Source organism: Salmo trutta, chromosome 15, assembly GCF_901001165.1.
Source record: "Salmo trutta chromosome 15, fSalTru1.1, whole genome shotgun sequence".
Classification (NCBI taxonomy): domain Eukaryota; kingdom Metazoa; phylum Chordata; class Actinopteri; order Salmoniformes; family Salmonidae; genus Salmo; species Salmo trutta.
The window spans coordinates 17869333-17887728 of record NC_042971.1 but is presented as its reverse complement, the minus strand read 5'-3'; the positions used below and the strand labels follow the sequence as shown (position 1 = coordinate 17887728).

The window sequence follows — 18396 nt, the reverse complement described above, 5'->3', positions numbered from 1 at the left end:
TGGTCAGCAGCACTCTGGAAGAAAATGTGTTTATCTGAATCTCTCCTTTCAGTGAGAGGGAGAGAAAGAGAGACAGAGAGAAAGAGAGGCAGAGAGAAAGAGAGACAAAGAGACAGAGAGGCAGAGAGAAAGAGAGGCAGAGAGAAAGAGAGACAAAGAGACAGAGAGAACGAGAGGCAGAGAGAAAGAGAGACAGAAAGAAAGAGAGGGGGAACTCCAGCTGAAGCTGGGGTATTATTAGCATATTTTAGAGTGCTTGTTTAGTTTGTGATAGGAGGTTCTGGGTGATTTCAGGCTCTGACAATTTGTAGGGAAAGAGAGGACACACATAGTTTGAGTCAAGGCATGCAGTAGCCATGGTCAAATCACTGAATGGAGTCTACTACAATTTTCAGAAAAAATGACTGGGCACAACCCATGATATTCAAATAAGTAAATATGTTCACTGTTTGTTCGTTGCTATCGGTGGGGGGGATTACACTTTCTTGTGTTTTATAAAATATTTTATGTGTGTATTTATATTAATGAGTAGACTACTTTTGTGTAAATGGGTTGTCTCTCTCAATGTGTTTTATGTTATCCCTCTCTCCCCGCTGCAGGTATTGAGTCCCACGTATAAGCAACGTAATGAGGACTTCAGAAAACTCTTCAAGCAGCTACCCGACTCAGAACGCCTCATTGTGGGTGAGTAAGATGGAATGATCAATGAAAAACTATACTGTCCAAAAATATAAACGCAATATGTAAAGTGTTGGTCCCATGTTTCATAAGCAGAAATAAAAGATCCCTGAAATGTTTCATACGCACAAAAAGCGTATTTCTCAAAAATGTTGTGCACAAATGTTTTACATCCCTGTTAGTGAGCATTTCTCCTTTGTCAAGATAATCCATCCACCTGACAGGTGTGGGATATCAAGAAGATGATTAAACAGCATGATCATTACACAGGTGCACCTTGTGTTGGGGACAATAAAAGGCCACTCTAAAATGTGCAGTTTTGTCACACAACACAATGCCACAGATGTCTCAAGTTTTGAGGGAGCGTGCAATTGACATGCTGACTGCAGGAATGTCTACGAGAGCTGTTGCCAGAGAATGGAATGTTAATTTCTCTACCATATGCCGCCTCCAACATCGTTTTACAGAACCGCATACCACATGTATGGCGTCATGTGGGCGAGCGGTTTGCTGATGTAAACGTTGTGAACAGAGTGCCCCATGGTGGCGGTGGGGTTATGGCAGGTATAAGCTATGGACAATGAACACAAATGCATTTTCAGCGATGGCAATTTGAATGCACAGAGATACCGTGACGAGATCCTAAGGTCCAATGTCGTGCAATTATTCCTCCGCCATCACCTCATGTTTCAGTATGATAATACATGGCCCCATGTCACAAGGATCTGTACACAATTCCCAGAAGCTGTCCCAGTTCTTCCATGGCCTGCATAATCACAAGACATGTCACCCATTGAGCATGTTTGGAATGCTCTGGATCGACGTGTACGTCACCATGTTCCAGTTCCCCGCCGATATCCAGCAACTTCGCACAGCCATTGAAGAGTAGTGGGACAACATTCCACAGGCCACAATCAACAACAGCCTGATCAACTCTATGCGAAGGAGATGTGTCAAGCTGCATGAGGCAAATGGTGGTCACACTAGATACTGCTTTTCTGATCCACACCCTTACCTTTTTTTTATTAAGGTATTAAGATATCTTTATTCCCAGTCGTGAAATCCATAGGTTAGGGCCTTACGAATCTATTTCAATTGAATGATTTCCTTATATGAACTATATCTTTCAAATTGTTGCATATGGTATTTATAATTTTGTTCAGTATATCTTCATATTTTTTCTGTAACACCAGGATGGTGTTCAGTAGCACACACCGTAGCAAAAACATTTCACCACGCAACAAGGAAACCTGTGTTCTTATTGGACAAGTTCAGATAGTAACTCCCCGTGTCAATATGTTTTGTCCCTACTGAACATGACCCAGGTTTTATTTTCTTTGTGTCTTCAATAGTACGGATCTTTAAGTGATTTCAAATCTCCATGTCCCTCGACTTCTTTTGGTGTCTGCAGTGCAAACGCCTGACAAACTGAGTTTTGAGTGACATAATGTACACTGTTACCACACCACAAGTGTATTCACTGATGTGAAACATTAACAACAATCCAGATAGAAATTTAACCAGTAGAGCTAATGCAAGTCCCTATTCTACCCGGCAGACAATCATACCTGTTCTACACAACACATTTCTGAATAGAATGTACAGGCCCCAGATTCCGATTCATACGATCAGGTGGCTTTTTCTTCCATGGGAGCTATTTTGAAGCTCAAATGTGCATAGATGCAGCCTAGTCCTAGATCTGTTTGTGCTCTTGCCAACTCCATTTCTGTCATTGTCAAGCCAAACAGCCTGGCTTCACAGCAATCTTCAAATATGAACATTCTATCATTAATGAAGCCAGACTGTTTGGCATGATAAGGAGTGACCAGGCGTTGTCATGATAACATAAATAGACTGGATAGATTTTTGATCTGCATATGTTTTATATTTATTGGTAGAGCGATGAGCCTCTAATAACCCCATGACCTTTAATAACCGGATGACCTTTGACCCTGTGTGGCAGACTACTCCTGTGCCCTGCAAAGAGATATCCTGCTGCAGGGGCGCCTCTACGTCTCGGAAAACTGGATCTGTTTCTATAGCAACATCTTCCGCTGGGAAACGCTGGTATGGACTTTAGTTTCTTTTACCGTTCTCTACACTAGGTTACTCTGTTCCTTACTGTCCCAAGTTAGCCTATACATAAGAATGAGGTTATCTATTTTCTATAAATAGAAGGTATTCGACTTAAAATTAAACAGATTTGATTTGCTTGGATTGTTCCATAAACTGCAGTATTAAAGCTACAGTCTGAGATTTGGGAATCTATTTCATTTCTGTTTTATTATAACATTTGGCTCTCGAGTGGTGCAGCTGTCTAAGGCACTGTATCTCAGTGCTTGAGGTGTCACTACAGACACCCTGGTTCGAATCCAGGCTGTATCACAACCGGCTGTGATTGGGAGTCCCATAGGGCGGGGCACAATTGGCCCAGCGTTGTCCGGGTTTGGCCGGTGTAGGCCATCATTGTAAAAAATAATTTGTTCTTAACTGACTTGCCTAGTTAAATAAATAAAATAAAAATATATATGTAAGATTTTATTATTTCATTGTTAACAAGCAACAAGAATGTAAACAAACAATGTATAGCTGAAAAATATGGTTCAAACCATATAATCTCTTGGATGCCATGGCCTGTCAGTTCTTGCATCTAGAGCGCTGTCTATGAATTTGAGTAGTGTTACATTTCCCTCCGCTGTATACCAAAATAAGTGTTGTTGAGGACCCCATTCTTTTATTTTCCCAGTCACGGACTGTAACTGAATGTGTTATCTGTAGTCTTACACAGTTTCTCTCTCCCCCTCTCTCTAGCTGACGGTGCGGCTGAAGGATATCTGCAGCATGACCAAGGAGAAGACGGCCCGCCTCATTCCCAACGCTATCCAGCTGTGCACTGACAATGACAAGGTCAGCACTGGACACACACATATACACACACACATACGGTGCCTTCAGAAAGTATTATCACCCCTTGACTTTTTCCACATGTTGTTGTGTTAAATCCTGATTTAAAATGGATTAAATAGAGGTTTTTTTTATCACCAGCCTTCACACAATACCCCATAATGTCAAAGTGGATTTTTTTAATTTTAACAAAATATTTTTTTTTTTAATGAAAAACTGAAATGTCTTGAATCAATAAGTATTCAAACTCTTTGTTATGGCAAGCCTAAATAAGTGCAGGAGTAAAGATTTGCTTAACATGTCACATAATAAGTTGCATGGCCTCACTCTGTGTGCAAGAAAGATTGTTTTTGTGTTTTACATGATTTTTTTATGACTACCTAATCTCTCTACCACACACATACAATTATCTGTAAGGTCCCTCAGTCGAGCAATGAATTTCAAACACAGATTCAACCACAAAGACCAGGGAAGTTTTCCAATGCCTCGCAAAGAAGGACACCTATAGGAAGATGAAAAAATACATTGAATATTCCTTTGAGCATGGTGAAGTTATTAATTACACTTTGGATGGTGTATCAATACACCCAGTCACTGCAAAGATACAGGCGTCCTTCCTAACTCAGTTGCTGGAGAGGAAGAAAACCACTCAGGGATTTCACCATGAGGCCAATGGTGACTTGAAAAATTGTTTAATGGCTGTGATAGGAGAAAACTGAGGATGGATCAACAACATTGTAGTTACTCCACAATCCTAACCTAATTGACAGAATAAAAAGAAGGAATTTTGTTCCGAAAAAAAATATTCCAAAACATGCATCCTGTTTGCAACAAGACACTAAAGTAATACTGCAGAAACTGTGGCAAAGCAATTAACTTTTTGTCTTGAATGTTTGGGGAATATCCAATATAACACATTACTCAGTACCACTCTCCATATGTTCAAGCATAGTGTTGGCTGCATCATGTTATGAGTATGCTTGTACTTGTTAATGACCGGGGAGTTTTTCAGGATAAAAAGTAAACAGAATGGAGCTAAGCACAGACAAAATCCTAGAGGAAAACCTGGCTCAGTCTGCTTTTCACCAGACACTGTGAGATAAATGCACCTTTCAGCGGGACAATAACATAAATCACAAGTCCAAATCTACATGGGAGTTGCTTACCAAAAAGACAGTGAATGATCCTGAGTGGTCGAGATACAGTTTTGACTTAAATCTACTTGAAAATTGATGGCAAGACTTGAAAATCATTGTCTATTTAACTAGTCAGTTAAGAACAAATTCTTATTTACAATGATGGCCTAGGAACAGTGGGCTAACTGCCTTCTTCAGGGGCAGAACGACAGAATTTTACCTTGTCAGCTCTGGGATTTGATCTAGCAACCTTTCGGTTACTGGCCCAACGCTATAACCACTAGGCTACCTGCTGCCCCACCCCGCTCTGCCCCGCCCCGCCCCGCCCCATCTAGCAATGATCAACAGCCAATTTGACAGAGGTTGAAGAATTTTGAAAAGAATAATGGGAAAATGTTGCATAATCCAGGTGTGGAAAGCTCTTAGAGACATACACAGAAAAACTCATAGCTGTAATCACTGCCAAAGGTGCTTCTACAAAGTATTGACTCAGGGGTGTGAATATTATGTAAATGAGATATTTCTGTATTTCATTTTCAATAAATGTGCTAAAATGTATATAAATATGTTTTCACTTTGTCATTATGGAGTATTGTGTGTAATGGGTGAAAAAAACAACAACAATTTAATACATTTTTAATTAATGCTGTAACAGAACAAAATGTCAAACAAATCAAGGGTTATGAATACTTTCTGAAGGCACTATACACAAAGGTACATATACACATGGCTTTTCTATCAGGTTGGTGATGTCATATCCTTTATTTTTCTTGCTTCCCACAGCACTTTTTCACCTCGTTCGGAGCGAGGGACCGGACATACATGATGATGTTCAGACTATGGCAGAATGCTCTGCTAGAAAAGGTAAGACTGTTACATTTATGATAGTTCACTTTTAATTAAACTAAAAGACCGGGGAGCACTAGTGTGTATTGTTGCCAATTTAGTCAAAACTTACCCTTTTCCCCTTCTTTCTCTTATCCCTCCTTCTTCTCTCCCTTTCCTCCCTCCATCTCCTCTTTTCTATCTCTCTCTCTCTTACACTCTCTCTCTCTCACTCTCTCTCTCTCTATCCCCCTCAGCCCTTGTGTCCCAAAGAATTGTGGCACTTTGTCCATCAGTGTTATGGCAACGAGCTGGGTCTGACCAGTGACGACGAGGACTACGTGCCGCCGGACGATGACTTCAATACCATGGGGTGAGTTTTGACCACACACACACACACACACACACACACACACACCGCGACCTCCCATCACCATGCATCATAAAGGCTGGCATCGTTCCCCGAGGTGATAACCTTGACCTACAGCTGTTGCACGTCCCTGTGGTGTAGGTACTGCGAGGAGCTGCCCGTGGAGGATAATGACACCAATTTCGCCAAGATGCCTGACGCCAAGGGCGACACCAGCCCCCTGTTGTCCCACAGAGCCTTCCCCAACAACGCCCTACCCTGTCCAAGCACCATCGAATCACTCCTCCCCGTGAGTACCACTGGATATTATACCAAATCTTGCTTTGGATCACTTACAGACAAAACATCATAACGTGTTCTAGAGTCAGCGGCTCAGCCTGCTAGACCACCCCAGGCCACAGTAGTGGCATTTCAACCAAAGATAAATATTATACCTGGCTGAACTCGCCCTTACAGTTTCACAAGTATGTACTGTAAGTAGTGTGTCTAGGGTTTCAGTTGAGCCTTCACTCATGACCCCTCCTCCTCTATAGTTTAACTTGGCTGTCGTGGACGAGTTCCCCCTGTGTCTCCCCGATGGCGAACTCCTGACCCTCCAGTTGCCGGGGTTGGACAACCGGAGCAGTGGTCACAGTAGTCCCGCCCCCTCGCCCTCGCTGGACTTCAACGACAACGAGGACCTCCCTACCGAGCTCAGCGACTCCTCCGAGACGCACGACGAAGGTTTGTGCCGCTTACACGCCCACTCACTCACGCACACTGTCACTGTTCATGTATAACACACACACACACATCTCTCACACACTTACTCTTCTTCCTCTCTGTGTGTGTGTGTGTGTGTGTGTGTGTGTGTGTGTGTGTGTGTGTGTGTGTGTGTGTGTGTGTGTGTGTGTGTGTGTGTGTGTGTGTGTGTGTGTGTGTGTGTGTGTGTGTGTGTGTGTGTGCGCAGCAGGGGAGGTGCAGGCCTTCCATGAGGACCTGAATGGGAAGCAGTACATCAACGAGGTGTACGAGTTCAGCGTTGACAAGATGTACGACATCCTCTTCACCGAGTCCACCTTCATGAGGGACTTCCTGGAGCAGAGACGCTTTTCAGGTGACACCACAGTACCCAGACCAGTTTTAGAGTCAGATTAAATGGACAGGTGGGGACCGGATCCTAGATCAGCCCTCCTACTCTGAGACGCTTTGTGAATACTGGCCCTGTTCAGATACTGTAGAAAGGTCTCTTTCTTTCTCTCTTTCCTTCTTATTGTCCTCCTTCCTTTACTGATCTGACATGGCTGGATTGGTGAAAGCGACAGGGTGGAAACCTCGCGTTCACTTATCCAATAACTCACAGATCAGTAATGGAAGGGAGGCAGGTAGGATGCATTTTGAAAGAATTGAACAAAACCTCAGTGTGTGTCGGACTAAAACTTTTGCAAAAGTTAAAGGAGTAAAGGGCTGATCTTTCTGTCCACCTTCACTATTTATCTAGACATAGTCTATCACCCCTGGAAGAAAGAGAAAGAGGAGACGGGCAACCAGACCAGAGAGATCATGTACACCATCTCCCTCACGAACCCCCTGGCCCCCAAGACAGCCACCGTTACTGAGACGCAGGTGAGTGGAGCCCCCCAGTGGCACTGCATGTCATTGCCGTTTCAAATGTTGTACACGGTTTGTTTTCATGCTTTGCGTTGTTGGAATCGGCTAAACTTTGAACATTGAGATATTAAATGAATGATAGGAAATGAAAGAGACTGGGCATTATGTTAGAAGCTAATGGTTCTCTGAAGAAAGACAGAAGGCTTTGGAATGCGTTTGATGGAGGAGAGGAGAGCGATGGGTTGATACAGGGAAGACAGACGGATGTGTATTAGATGAAAGAGGGGTTGAGGTCAGGAGGTGAGGACAGATTCTCTTAAGAGAGTAATAAATGTTTGGAATCCTGTTACCCTCTTTATTAGCTTCCTGTAGAGCCATAAAATGTAAGGATTGGAGAGAAAGAGGAGTGTCTTGAGTGGGATGTATATAAACTGTGATGTCTGAAATGTTTTGCTGTCTGATTTCAGCTGTACAGAACCCTTTGGGAAGAATATACTTGGTTAAAGCTTCTCTAGTGCCCGTGGGTTATTTACTCTGAAAAATAAGAACCTAACAGTTTGCACGTGACACACTGTAACTACAGTCACTGTAATGTCACTGTTAAATGCAAACACCGTGGTAACTCTTTAAAACAAAACATCTGCGTGCAATGCATTATGAATGCTATTATGGTTATGTACTGTATGCATTTTCATAGGCTGCATTAGGGAGCCATTGGTTATTATGCATTATGGGTTTAGCACTTATAGAAGGCACTAAAACGTATAGAAAAGTCGCCACGTTCATTGTCAGAAAGTCATTTGCAGCCAACCAATAGACGGAATAGGCCTTTTTTTTGTTGTCTGTTAACTCAACTGTGTCATATTTGTGTGGTCTAGACGCTGTACAAGGCCAGCCAGGAGAGCGAGTGCTACATCATAGATGCCGAGGTGATAGCACACGACGTCCCCTACCATGACTACTTCTACACTCTAAACCGCTACGTGCTCACCAGGGTGGCCAAGAAGAAGTGTCGGCTCAGGTCAGATAGATTTCCTGTTTTCCGTCTGTACTTCCTGTGAGTGTTCTGATTGGACACGTTTAAATTAGCGTCTCCGCAGTTCGCTCTGTTTAAAAAAAACAGTTTTGTCGCTACTGAACACCATCTCGGTAATGCGGTACTTGACTCCTTTCGGTGAAATGTATTCTACCCTTTAGGAAAATAAGTTACATTTAAGGTTGACGCATACAGTGGGCCAAGGAGGTGTAATGGGAGTTTATTTATGTGTGTGGTGTCTGTGCGTGTGTGTGTCGAATCAAGTCAAATGTATGTGCCTCTGTGTGTGTGTTTGTGTGTGTGTGTGTGTGTGTGTGTGTGTGTGTGCATGTGTTTGTGACCTGCAGGGTATCCACAGAGCTGCGCTACAGGAAACAGCCGTGGGGGCTGGTCAAGGGCTTCATCGAGAGGAACTTCTGGAGTGGCTTGGATGAGTACTTCAGACACTTAGGTCAGTTGTATCTAAAATATGACTACAACAACCAATGGTACAGTATGTAGCCTGGGAGTAGGATTTGTTCGCCTGATCCATCATCCTGCCCTCTGTGCTCCCGTTTAGTTTCACTTCACTTCATCAAGGATCTGTGAAGCGAAACAGAATGTAAGCTCAAGAGATCAGGATGGCTGTACGAGGCTAAGGATTGGTATCTCTGAATTTTAAAACAACTGCATGTGTCTGTATTCTCACTTGAGACACTGGAATAGGTACTGTTTAGATACTGCTTGTCCAAGAGAAATTATTGAAGTGAATATTGATTTCACTCAAAGAATGTGAGCGCTGCTTAAACCTCTAGCTTGCATGCCAGTCTGTCATCTTAAGCTGACCATGTAATAGTTGTCTTGCCAAAACAGCCCAAGGCAACAACTCTCAACGAATGTGGTTGTATATATAGCAGAAACATACCGGCATCCTGGCTATTAAATCTCTGCGTGATTTAGAATGACACAGCCTCTGAATACCATACAGTACCGTACCTATGGGCCGGGTCAAAAGTAGTGCCCTATGTGGGGAATAGGGTGCCATTTGAGACACAGCCACTGTGTGACACAGCTTCCTTTAACTCTTTCCAGAGCTGGAGCTGAGTAAGGTGGAGGTGGTCCTGGCCGAGCCCCATAGACAGTCCCCTAAGGCCAGGGCTCTACGGGCAGGGGCATTGAGGCGTCGGAAACGGCCCCTGGTCCACCTGAGGCCCCCACACATGGACGAAGCCCTCAGCTCCGTCACCACGCCCGAGGACGAGGAGGTCACCCACCGCCACCGGATCAAACACGTGGCAGGTCAGAGGGGACTGACTGACTGACCGTTGATAGCTGTGTTTGACGCAGAGTATGGTGTACATTTTAGGACACCCTCAAGCCTTAAGCCGCTGTTATCAATTGCCAATAATATGGTTTCAATCAGACCTGGGTTCAAATAGTATTCAAATTCTTTAGGTGCTTTTGATTGAGTTTTCCTTGTTCAATGGAACAACTGTCAGAAAAATTCCCAGAATGTTTGCTGTAGCTTTTCCTAGCACAAACCGCGGTACGGGGTTCTAAAAAACAAACTTTTTGTTACCTGCAACTGACAGGAATAGAATATTAGGTAATGCATGGCTTTTTTTGTATTGATCCAAAATGGCCGCCTCTCTTCCAGCAGGTTCCACTCAAACCAGATACATCCCGGACAATGTCCCAGGGGGCCTAGCGCTCTACAGTGTCTCCAAGCTACTCCTCATCATCAGCTTTGTGTGAGTGTCCTTCCACCGCCACCCTGGGAGCTGTCACCACTGCTGGTTGTTTAAAATACTCTTTCACCATGCTGTTACTGAGAGGTGGATCCATAGATATAGAATTACTAGAACGGAAAAAGCCCCTAAGATGGCCGTTGTAGTCATTTTAATTCTATGGGTGGAGAAGTCTGACTCTCGCCCTCATATAGATCCATTGAAGTAACCATAGATATCTCTGGTCTCTACATTTCTCTCAGATGATGTTGAATGTTTTCCGTGTCATTAATGTGTCAAAGTTGCCTGTTGTGAGTTGTGACTCGTTTGATTAAATCTGGCCACATTAACACTTCTTGTTCTCTGTGTACCAATACACTTGGAAAGTGGAGTATGTCAAAAAGTAAACATTACTGGAGACACCATGCCGTTTTGAAGACATCGTCGCATTTGCTTGCAAAGACTGGTGCAGTTGCCTATCAACTGTAACTGCTTCTAAACTCTTTCGCTAGCTACCGTTCCACTGTTTGAAAAAACCTGTCTCCAAAACTGACCGAGGTGTGCAGAGGGTCCCTGGTTCGAGCCCAGGTTGGGGCGAGGAGAGGGACGGAAGCTATACTGTATCACATCCATGCGTTTCCACTTTCTGTGCGTATTAAAACCAACCATTCATTGGTAATCTGATGTCCCTTCTACTACTCTAAAGTAGAATGTAGTATGAGAGGGGACATAAAAACACTGTCTCCTTTCTCTCTTTTCTGGTGGTGGTGTGTAATTGTCCTATCTCTTCTCTCTCTCTCTCTCTCTCTCCTCTCTAACTCCCTCGCTCTCTTTCCCTGTCTCCATTCATGCATCCTAGGATCTGTATAAGGTATTCAACTTTTTTTCATAACGCCATGTTGATTTTGATGATTGGATGTGTTTGATGGACTTGTTGTACCCCATACATACACTGGACCAGAGAATTAACATCCTTCCTTTGCAGTAGAAGTAGGCATTCACATTCCAGGCGAATCCTGATATCTCTCGTCTGACATAGACTTATGTCAGTAGTTTTACGCAGTGTCTCTCTCTCTCTCTCTCTCTCTCGCTCTCTGTGTCTCTCTGTCTCTCTCTCTCTCTCCTGTCTCTCTCTCTGTCTCTCTCTCTCTCTCTCTCTGTCTCTCTGTCTCTCTCTCTCTCTCTGTCTCTCTCTCTGTCTCTCTCTCTGTCTCTCTCTCTGTCTCTTCTCTCTCTCTCTCTCTCTCTGTCTCTCTCTCTGTCTCTCTCTCTCTCTCTCTCTCTGTCTCTCTCTCTCTCTCTGTCTCTCTCTCTGTCTCTCTCTCCCGCTCTCTCTCTCTCTCTCTCTCTCTCTCTGTCTCTCTGTCTCTCTCTCTGTCTCTCTGTCTCTCCCTCTCTCTCTCTCTCTCTCTCTCTCTCTCTCTGTCTCTCTCTCTCTCTGTCTCTCTCTCTGTCTCTCTGTCTCTCTCTCTATGTCTCTCTCTCTCTCTGTCTCTCTCTCTCTCTGTCTCTCCCTCTCTCTCTGTCTCTCTGTCTCTCTCTCCCTCTCTCTCTGTCTCTCTGTCTCTCTCTGTCTCTCTCTCTGTCTCTCTCTGTCTCTCTCTGTCTCTCTAGCCTAGTATTGCTGGTGTTTCTGAACATGATGCTGTTCTATAAGCTGTGGATGCTGGAGTACACCACACAGAGCCTGACCTCGTGGCATGGCCTACGACCACAAGAAAGGTACTTCACACAAATACAATACAACCCAATTCAATACCAGCACCGTGGAATGACTTTGGAATTGTAAGGTAGAGTTGTAGTATAGAACGGTTATTCAAGTTTTCCCTCCACGATATTACAGCAGTTGACAAGACATATGGCAGATTCAAAACAACATTGTGGACCACTGTGTTTTTAGACACTATAAATGACCATAAACAGTCATAATACATACTGTAAACCGGGTAGTTTGGGTGCCGATTGGCTGAAACAGCATTCCAGCCGTGTGTATATCATACAAAATATAGTTCCACCGTCTATGACTACTACTTGTTCACTGTTATGTTTATGTTGGTAACTTGTAATATCAATAATGCTCTTCACCGTTTTATGGTATATGGCCAATGTACCACTGCATTCAGTTGAACAACTGACTAGGTATCCCCCTTTCCCTTTATTCAGGCACTTTGCTTCGCCCCTCGGACCTTATCGCTTAAACAAATCATACATATCAGCTATAATACATTACATCCTCTAGATGGCGATATTTCACTGTGTGTGTGTGTGTGTGTGTGTGTGTGTGTGTGTGCGTGTGCGTGTGCGCGTGTGTGTGTGTGTGTGTGTGTGTGTGTGTGTGTGTGTGTGTGTGTGTGTGTATGTGTTTGTCTCACAGTAAACTTCCACAGACGCAGCTGGAGTGGGCCCAGCTTCTGGAGTCGCAGCAGCGGTACCATGACGACGAGCTGCAGAAGTGGAAGGAGATCATCAAGTCGTCGGTGATGTTGCTGGACGAGGTGAGACAGCCAATCAGAACTGAGAATACTGATTCATAACTGACTCATTTGGTCAGAGAAAGAATGTTCATTCAAACACTTTAAAGAACATTCAAGAATGTGTCTGTGTGTCATAGATGGTTGTTCAAACACACATGCAGTACTGTATTTAATGTGCTCCATCAATATTTGATTTGACCCTGACGTGAATTTAGGATTGAATCAACTTGTTCTGCATGCTAAAAAAAGTTTAACAAATTGCACTTCATATTGACTTGAATGCATGATCTTCAAAATGTTTTGTTTCTTTTTCCTTGAAATGTTTCCTTTCCTAGATGAAGGACTCATTACTAAACCTGCAGAAGGGCATGGGCTTAAGAGACTATAACTCTGAAACGGAGGAGAAGAGGAGTTGATATCACTGACAAACAGACAATCCTAAGCCACCAGCCAGGACATTATGTGCAATATCTAAGGAACCATTTATGGGAAAGTCTTGGGAAAAGTCTTAGGAAAACAAGAGAAATATGTTTTCTTGCACGGGGGAACGACGACAGGTCTCCCAGACCGACCGACTCCACTCCCACCGCCCAACGTCTGGCAGAAAGTTACCTCATCACCACCAGGACAGGATTGGGGCAGACGCCGTCTGCACCGTTGCATCATGGGAAAAGACAACGGCGCCATGACCTACATTGGCCTAAACTCTGACTTTTTTCATCACCTCGTTCTCTGAGAGTGTTTTACTGTAAAGTGTTTTGTTAGTTTTTTGGGCCACGTACGGACAAAGCAAAGATAGAAGGGATGAGTCAGGGAAGCTTGCATTTCTTGTCTCCGTCGGAAAAAAATACGTTTTCGGTGGAGATCTGTATTGAAACGTTGGCATATTTGTCTCAGAAGAGCAAAAATAGTACTGGGTCAGGGGTTCCTTGTGTTCCTCCGTAGCCTTTTTAGGAACTCTTGGACAAAGTTTTGGAGCTGCAGTATCCCTTTTTTTTTTTACAGACCTTTGGACTCTGGGACCAGGTTACGATCAGAAACGGAACCACAATCAACGTGCAGTGTTTCAACACAACCCATCATTTCTAGGATAGAACCACCAGGGATCATAGTATATTATAAATACATAGATATATATACATATATATATATATATATACAAATATGAATATATTATAATGACGTATGTCTTTTTTTGTAGACGTCAATTGCAGTCAGGGCAAATTTTTACCTGGCTTCCATGGTGTATCAGGGCAGGTTTCCCTGAAAGCTTGTGCCATGGCGTTGTGTTTCTATGTTTGTGTTTGTGTGTTCATGTTTTCTAAGGCATGTTCTCTACTGCGTGTAGAGTACCCCTACCCCTTCGATTTGTATTTGTGGACAGGGGAGCTAGCCATAGCTTTTAGCAGCAGTGAGAATGTATTGGTTAACTGGTTACGTTGCCAGCTCGTAGGCATACACGGATGAGAAAGCGGTCAGCTTTTGCAGAGGTACACAGTAGGTGTTTCTCAATATGCGTACCACCGTGCTCCACGCTGTCATGCTCCGAGTGCATTCTCAGAAGACGTTCTCTTGGGTACGTTCTTGTGAGGACGAGAGTGTGGAGAACGCATAAAACATTACATTTGAGAAGCACACCCCCTACTGTATTCTCATGCTGCACTTCCCTATTCACTGAACTTTCATCCAGCCAGGACAATGACAATAGAGATAAAACAAGATATACACAAAGCAAATGTTTTACTTCATAACTATCAGCTATCTATATGTGAATTGTAATAATCTAGCTCATCAAATAGTTTAACAGGCAAAAATGACCTAAAACTAATGTTATGCAAAGTAGATGTCAATTCTTCATGGTTAGCTAGCTAACAGTTCTTTGTGGCCTTCTGGCTAGCTAACATTAGTAGCTAGCCATTTAGCCCTATTGACTTACTACGGGCTTGCGATCTACACATACTACAGTGGGTATTGTTAGGCAGGTAAACATGCCAAAATGAACACAGCATGTATTTATTAACGTATCCAGATAAAATATTGTAGTCAGGCAACATATAAGATGTCAGAGTTTATTTTCTTTCACTTCAGCTAAAATAATGTCTGCCATTGATTTAGAATAATTTTGCGTAATTTTTTACATAGTTGCGTCATATTTCTGTGCATACTTTCCATAGAAACTTGCATTGATTCATGCTTCAAAATATGTACAAACAGAGTACGCATTCGAGGAGTGCCCTCCGTGCTCTGTTTCGCATACTTTGATTTGGACTCATTCTCCGACCCTCCTGTGCTTCAGTTTGCGGAGCATGATAGTATGCATTTTGAGAAACACCCAGTAATTTCCAATGATGCAAAGTTCTTCCGGGAACAGGGCTTTCTTGGCCCTAGCCATCCCCAAATGTTATATCAACGTTGTGCTTAGGTTTTATCCATACACGTCTTCAACCTTGTCCTTCAGGATGATTTGTTTGAGGTTATGGATACATCTATTCATTGTTGCCAAGATTTACGTGTCAACTTTTATGCTAACGTATCATTTTTTTATTTTGGGCAGTATTGTTATCATCTTTTATTTAGCCGCTTTGTGTTGTATCAATTCATTTGTGGCCGTCCTGTATTGGCTGGAATGGAATGTACTTGGGAGTGTACTGTATAGGCATTGGTATGGACCCTAAGTGATTTTACACATTGAATGTGTCCCTACCAGCGCTTCAAAAATCATTTAGGTTGTTTTCCCCAGTATTTGTTATCAGCCCAAATACTGTGTCAGACAGAGAAAACATAATGATCAGTGTTATGATAATGTGGATGTTATACTATGTCACTCTATGAATCTTCACAGGGTAGACAGTATTTTAGGGAGGGTATTTCTTCGGAGAGGGACGTAATTTTACGAAGGGATACTGCAGCTGAACCGAAAAACGACAAAATATTTGATGATTAAAACTGTGAACTTCCTCATTGAAAAATATGCTTGAAGCTGGAAAAAACAAGAATAATGGAAATTGTACAGTATTCAGAGGCAGATATTTAAGGATTTATTTATGTACAGTTTATACGAAAAATGGAAAACAAACGTTTGGGGAAACGTTCAGTGGTCACCCACTGCAGAACTGGAATCAAATACAGTACAATTTGAAATCATTTCAAATATTTCAGCTGTGCTTGATTGAGTTTTCCTGTCTTTTATGGACCAATAGAAAAGTCCTAAAACTGCAGACCCCACCCATTTGACACTCTAGGCAGGCTAAAACAAACTCAAAGTATTTGAAAGATTTCAGATAGTATTCGAACTCGGGTCTGACCTACTGTACTCCTCTGTCTTCCCAAAGATGTCTGTTGTGGGCTATGTCCTGGCATATTGGATGTGTCAAGTTGACACAGTCAACCATTCCCACATCGTTTGTGTTTGTTGATTTAATGCCCCAAATGTAAAATGTAAAAGAATGGTATCAACTGTGGCTAAAACTACAACTGTCTATGGAAGAAGCATAGCTATCAAAATACATTTTCATTTAAAATTGAATTTCGACAGCTAAACACTTCCGTATTTGCTTGCCACCCATGTATGTTCAATTGGTTGGACTCTCGAGGATTCCTGTGACGACTTTGGAAACAAACAAAGCCAGCGGCCGTTGATTCAGCCTCTAACTGATATGTTTGAGGGATTGGGATGAAGACATACACAGTGCACGGTGTGCAGAAGTAACATTTAGGCCAAAATAATTATGTCTGAGTTTATCAACGTTACGCATTGGGATACAACGCTTTAGACATGGGTCATATTCACTACGAAGCAAACGAGTGAACACAGAGAGGGACGTACCTGAACTTGTCCAATAAGAAACACTAGTTTTCCGCTACAAATAGTGTGTGCTAATGAATATGACCCTGCACTCATTGGCCTTGCAGACAGTGGATCGGCACAACTCACGTACATTCCAAAAAGAGGAGGGTTTCATCTGAAAGAAGAAACAACAATATATGCAATGGATTGATACAGCGGGTAGCACTTCATACATTATGAATGGGAGTCATTTACAGTATTGCTGAATGATTTTCCCACTCCCTTGCGCTATGACATGGTCAATGTTGCTGAAATGGCCATTTGACCTAGTTCAGGTCAAGTTGTTAAGCCTAATTTTAAGAGTGATAATTGAGACAACGAGATCTATTCAGGGCAGATTAAATGGTATCCTTGAGAAAAAGGGCCCATGATGAGATTGCAATGATTTATACTGTACCTTACATTTTTCACCAGTCGACATGACAATCATTTCTGTTGACTTGGTGAGAGGAGTAGAAAGCGGTCAACCAACGTGAGACGATGTGCAACCAAAAGGTGACCCTTAAAGATGGAATACACAGCAGGAGGAAACAACGCAACTGGCCGCTCCACCACTCGTTACTGATTTTGTTGCCGAGGAGCGTCGCACAACAATGTGCGGTACATATTGTGCTCTTCTATCGTGTGTGCAATGCTGTTGAGGGGGGGGGGGACTGTGTTCGTTGTTTACAGTAACTTTGCTGTTGTAATATCTCAAACGAACGTGGCTGTTTCACCATTAAGGATTCAAAGAAAACGCTCTATTAATCCGATGCAATAAATATATTTCATAAATTATCTAACATTTCGATAGTAAGCTGCCTTCGTTTGAGTTTCTGAAAAACGTAGAGACCCTTGATGACCCTTCTATAGAGAATGCATGCTATATTCCTGTCTCATTTGATTTAATTCATGATCTCAGATGTGTTCTATGCATAGGTGCTTTATATATACAGGAATGCCTCAAATGGTCCTGAAAATGAAATGGTTAAATTGTGTTTTTTAATAGAATGGACAGTAAGCATGTCTGAGTGTCTGAGAAAACAAACAAAATATGTTGCACCCAAAAAGTAGTGTTCTTAAAAACCTGAAACTGAAAGAGCTTTCTTTATTCATTTGAATGCTCACAAAGCTGTAGCTTGACCTGTTCATGTTTGCCAAATGATAGTAAATTCTAAGGAAATGATGAACAATATGCACAATATAGGTAGAAAATAGTGTCTTAAATTGAGCATGAGACATAAATAGTGAATTGAAAGGATGTATTTTAGAGCTTGTGTTTGTGGTTATGTTTCCATGGCAATTCCAAGAAGCCTGACCTCCAATGCTTTCAAACCCTTCACTTCAGTACACACACGAGCGCACACACCTCAGACAGGTTTCCATCTCAGAAACACTTGTTGTGGTATTGTATATCCTCTGTGTGTGTGTACAATACCTGATATGTTTTTTAAAGTGTTTTGATCTCCTATATATGACTGAAATATTTATACAGATAATACTGTATGTATATGTTGTGTATAGCTCCAGTGTACACAGACTAGAGAAACCCATCCGCGCTGGGCGTGGTCTTGGGGGGAAAACATTCTAAAGGCTTTATTGGTTTGTGGAGGAGTAGAGATGAAATAAAATAATGGAAAGTATGACTCATGTCTGTTTGACTCACCCCTGCAGCGGTCTGTTTGTCTGTCCTTACCAACAGGACAAAGGAACTGTGATATTATTTCAATATGGGTCAAGTATTTTTCTGTACCCCTTTGAGCAATTTTCACAAGGCTTCCTATTTGTGTTAGTGCTGCATTCATTCATTCATTCATGTAAAGTCAATATGTTCATTCATATCTTTAATCT

General features: G+C 42.4%; 1 protein-coding gene across 1 annotated transcript in view; it reads left to right on the top strand.

The window, feature by feature from the left end:
- The window catches only part of LOC115148585 (protein Aster-B), a 113992-nt gene extending 95803 nt beyond the window's left edge, over window positions 1–18189 (top strand). The window contains exons 6-22 of the mRNA XM_029690606.1: window positions 600–684; window positions 2642–2745; window positions 3490–3585; window positions 5502–5582; window positions 5801–5916; window positions 6055–6202; window positions 6447–6636; window positions 6863–7009; window positions 7394–7518; window positions 8382–8524; window positions 8887–8990; window positions 9611–9817; window positions 10176–10269; window positions 11105–11116; window positions 11860–11967; window positions 12620–12740; window positions 13055–18189. Coding sequence (XP_029546466.1) covers window positions 600–684; window positions 2642–2745; window positions 3490–3585; window positions 5502–5582; window positions 5801–5916; window positions 6055–6202; window positions 6447–6636; window positions 6863–7009; window positions 7394–7518; window positions 8382–8524; window positions 8887–8990; window positions 9611–9817; window positions 10176–10269; window positions 11105–11116; window positions 11860–11967; window positions 12620–12740; window positions 13055–13135 — 1962 coding nt within the window. The 3' untranslated portion in view covers window positions 13136–18189. The remainder of the gene's footprint in view (window positions 1–599; window positions 685–2641; window positions 2746–3489; window positions 3586–5501; window positions 5583–5800; window positions 5917–6054; window positions 6203–6446; window positions 6637–6862; window positions 7010–7393; window positions 7519–8381; window positions 8525–8886; window positions 8991–9610; window positions 9818–10175; window positions 10270–11104; window positions 11117–11859; window positions 11968–12619; window positions 12741–13054) is intronic.
- Window positions 18190–18396: the final 207 nt, after the last annotated feature.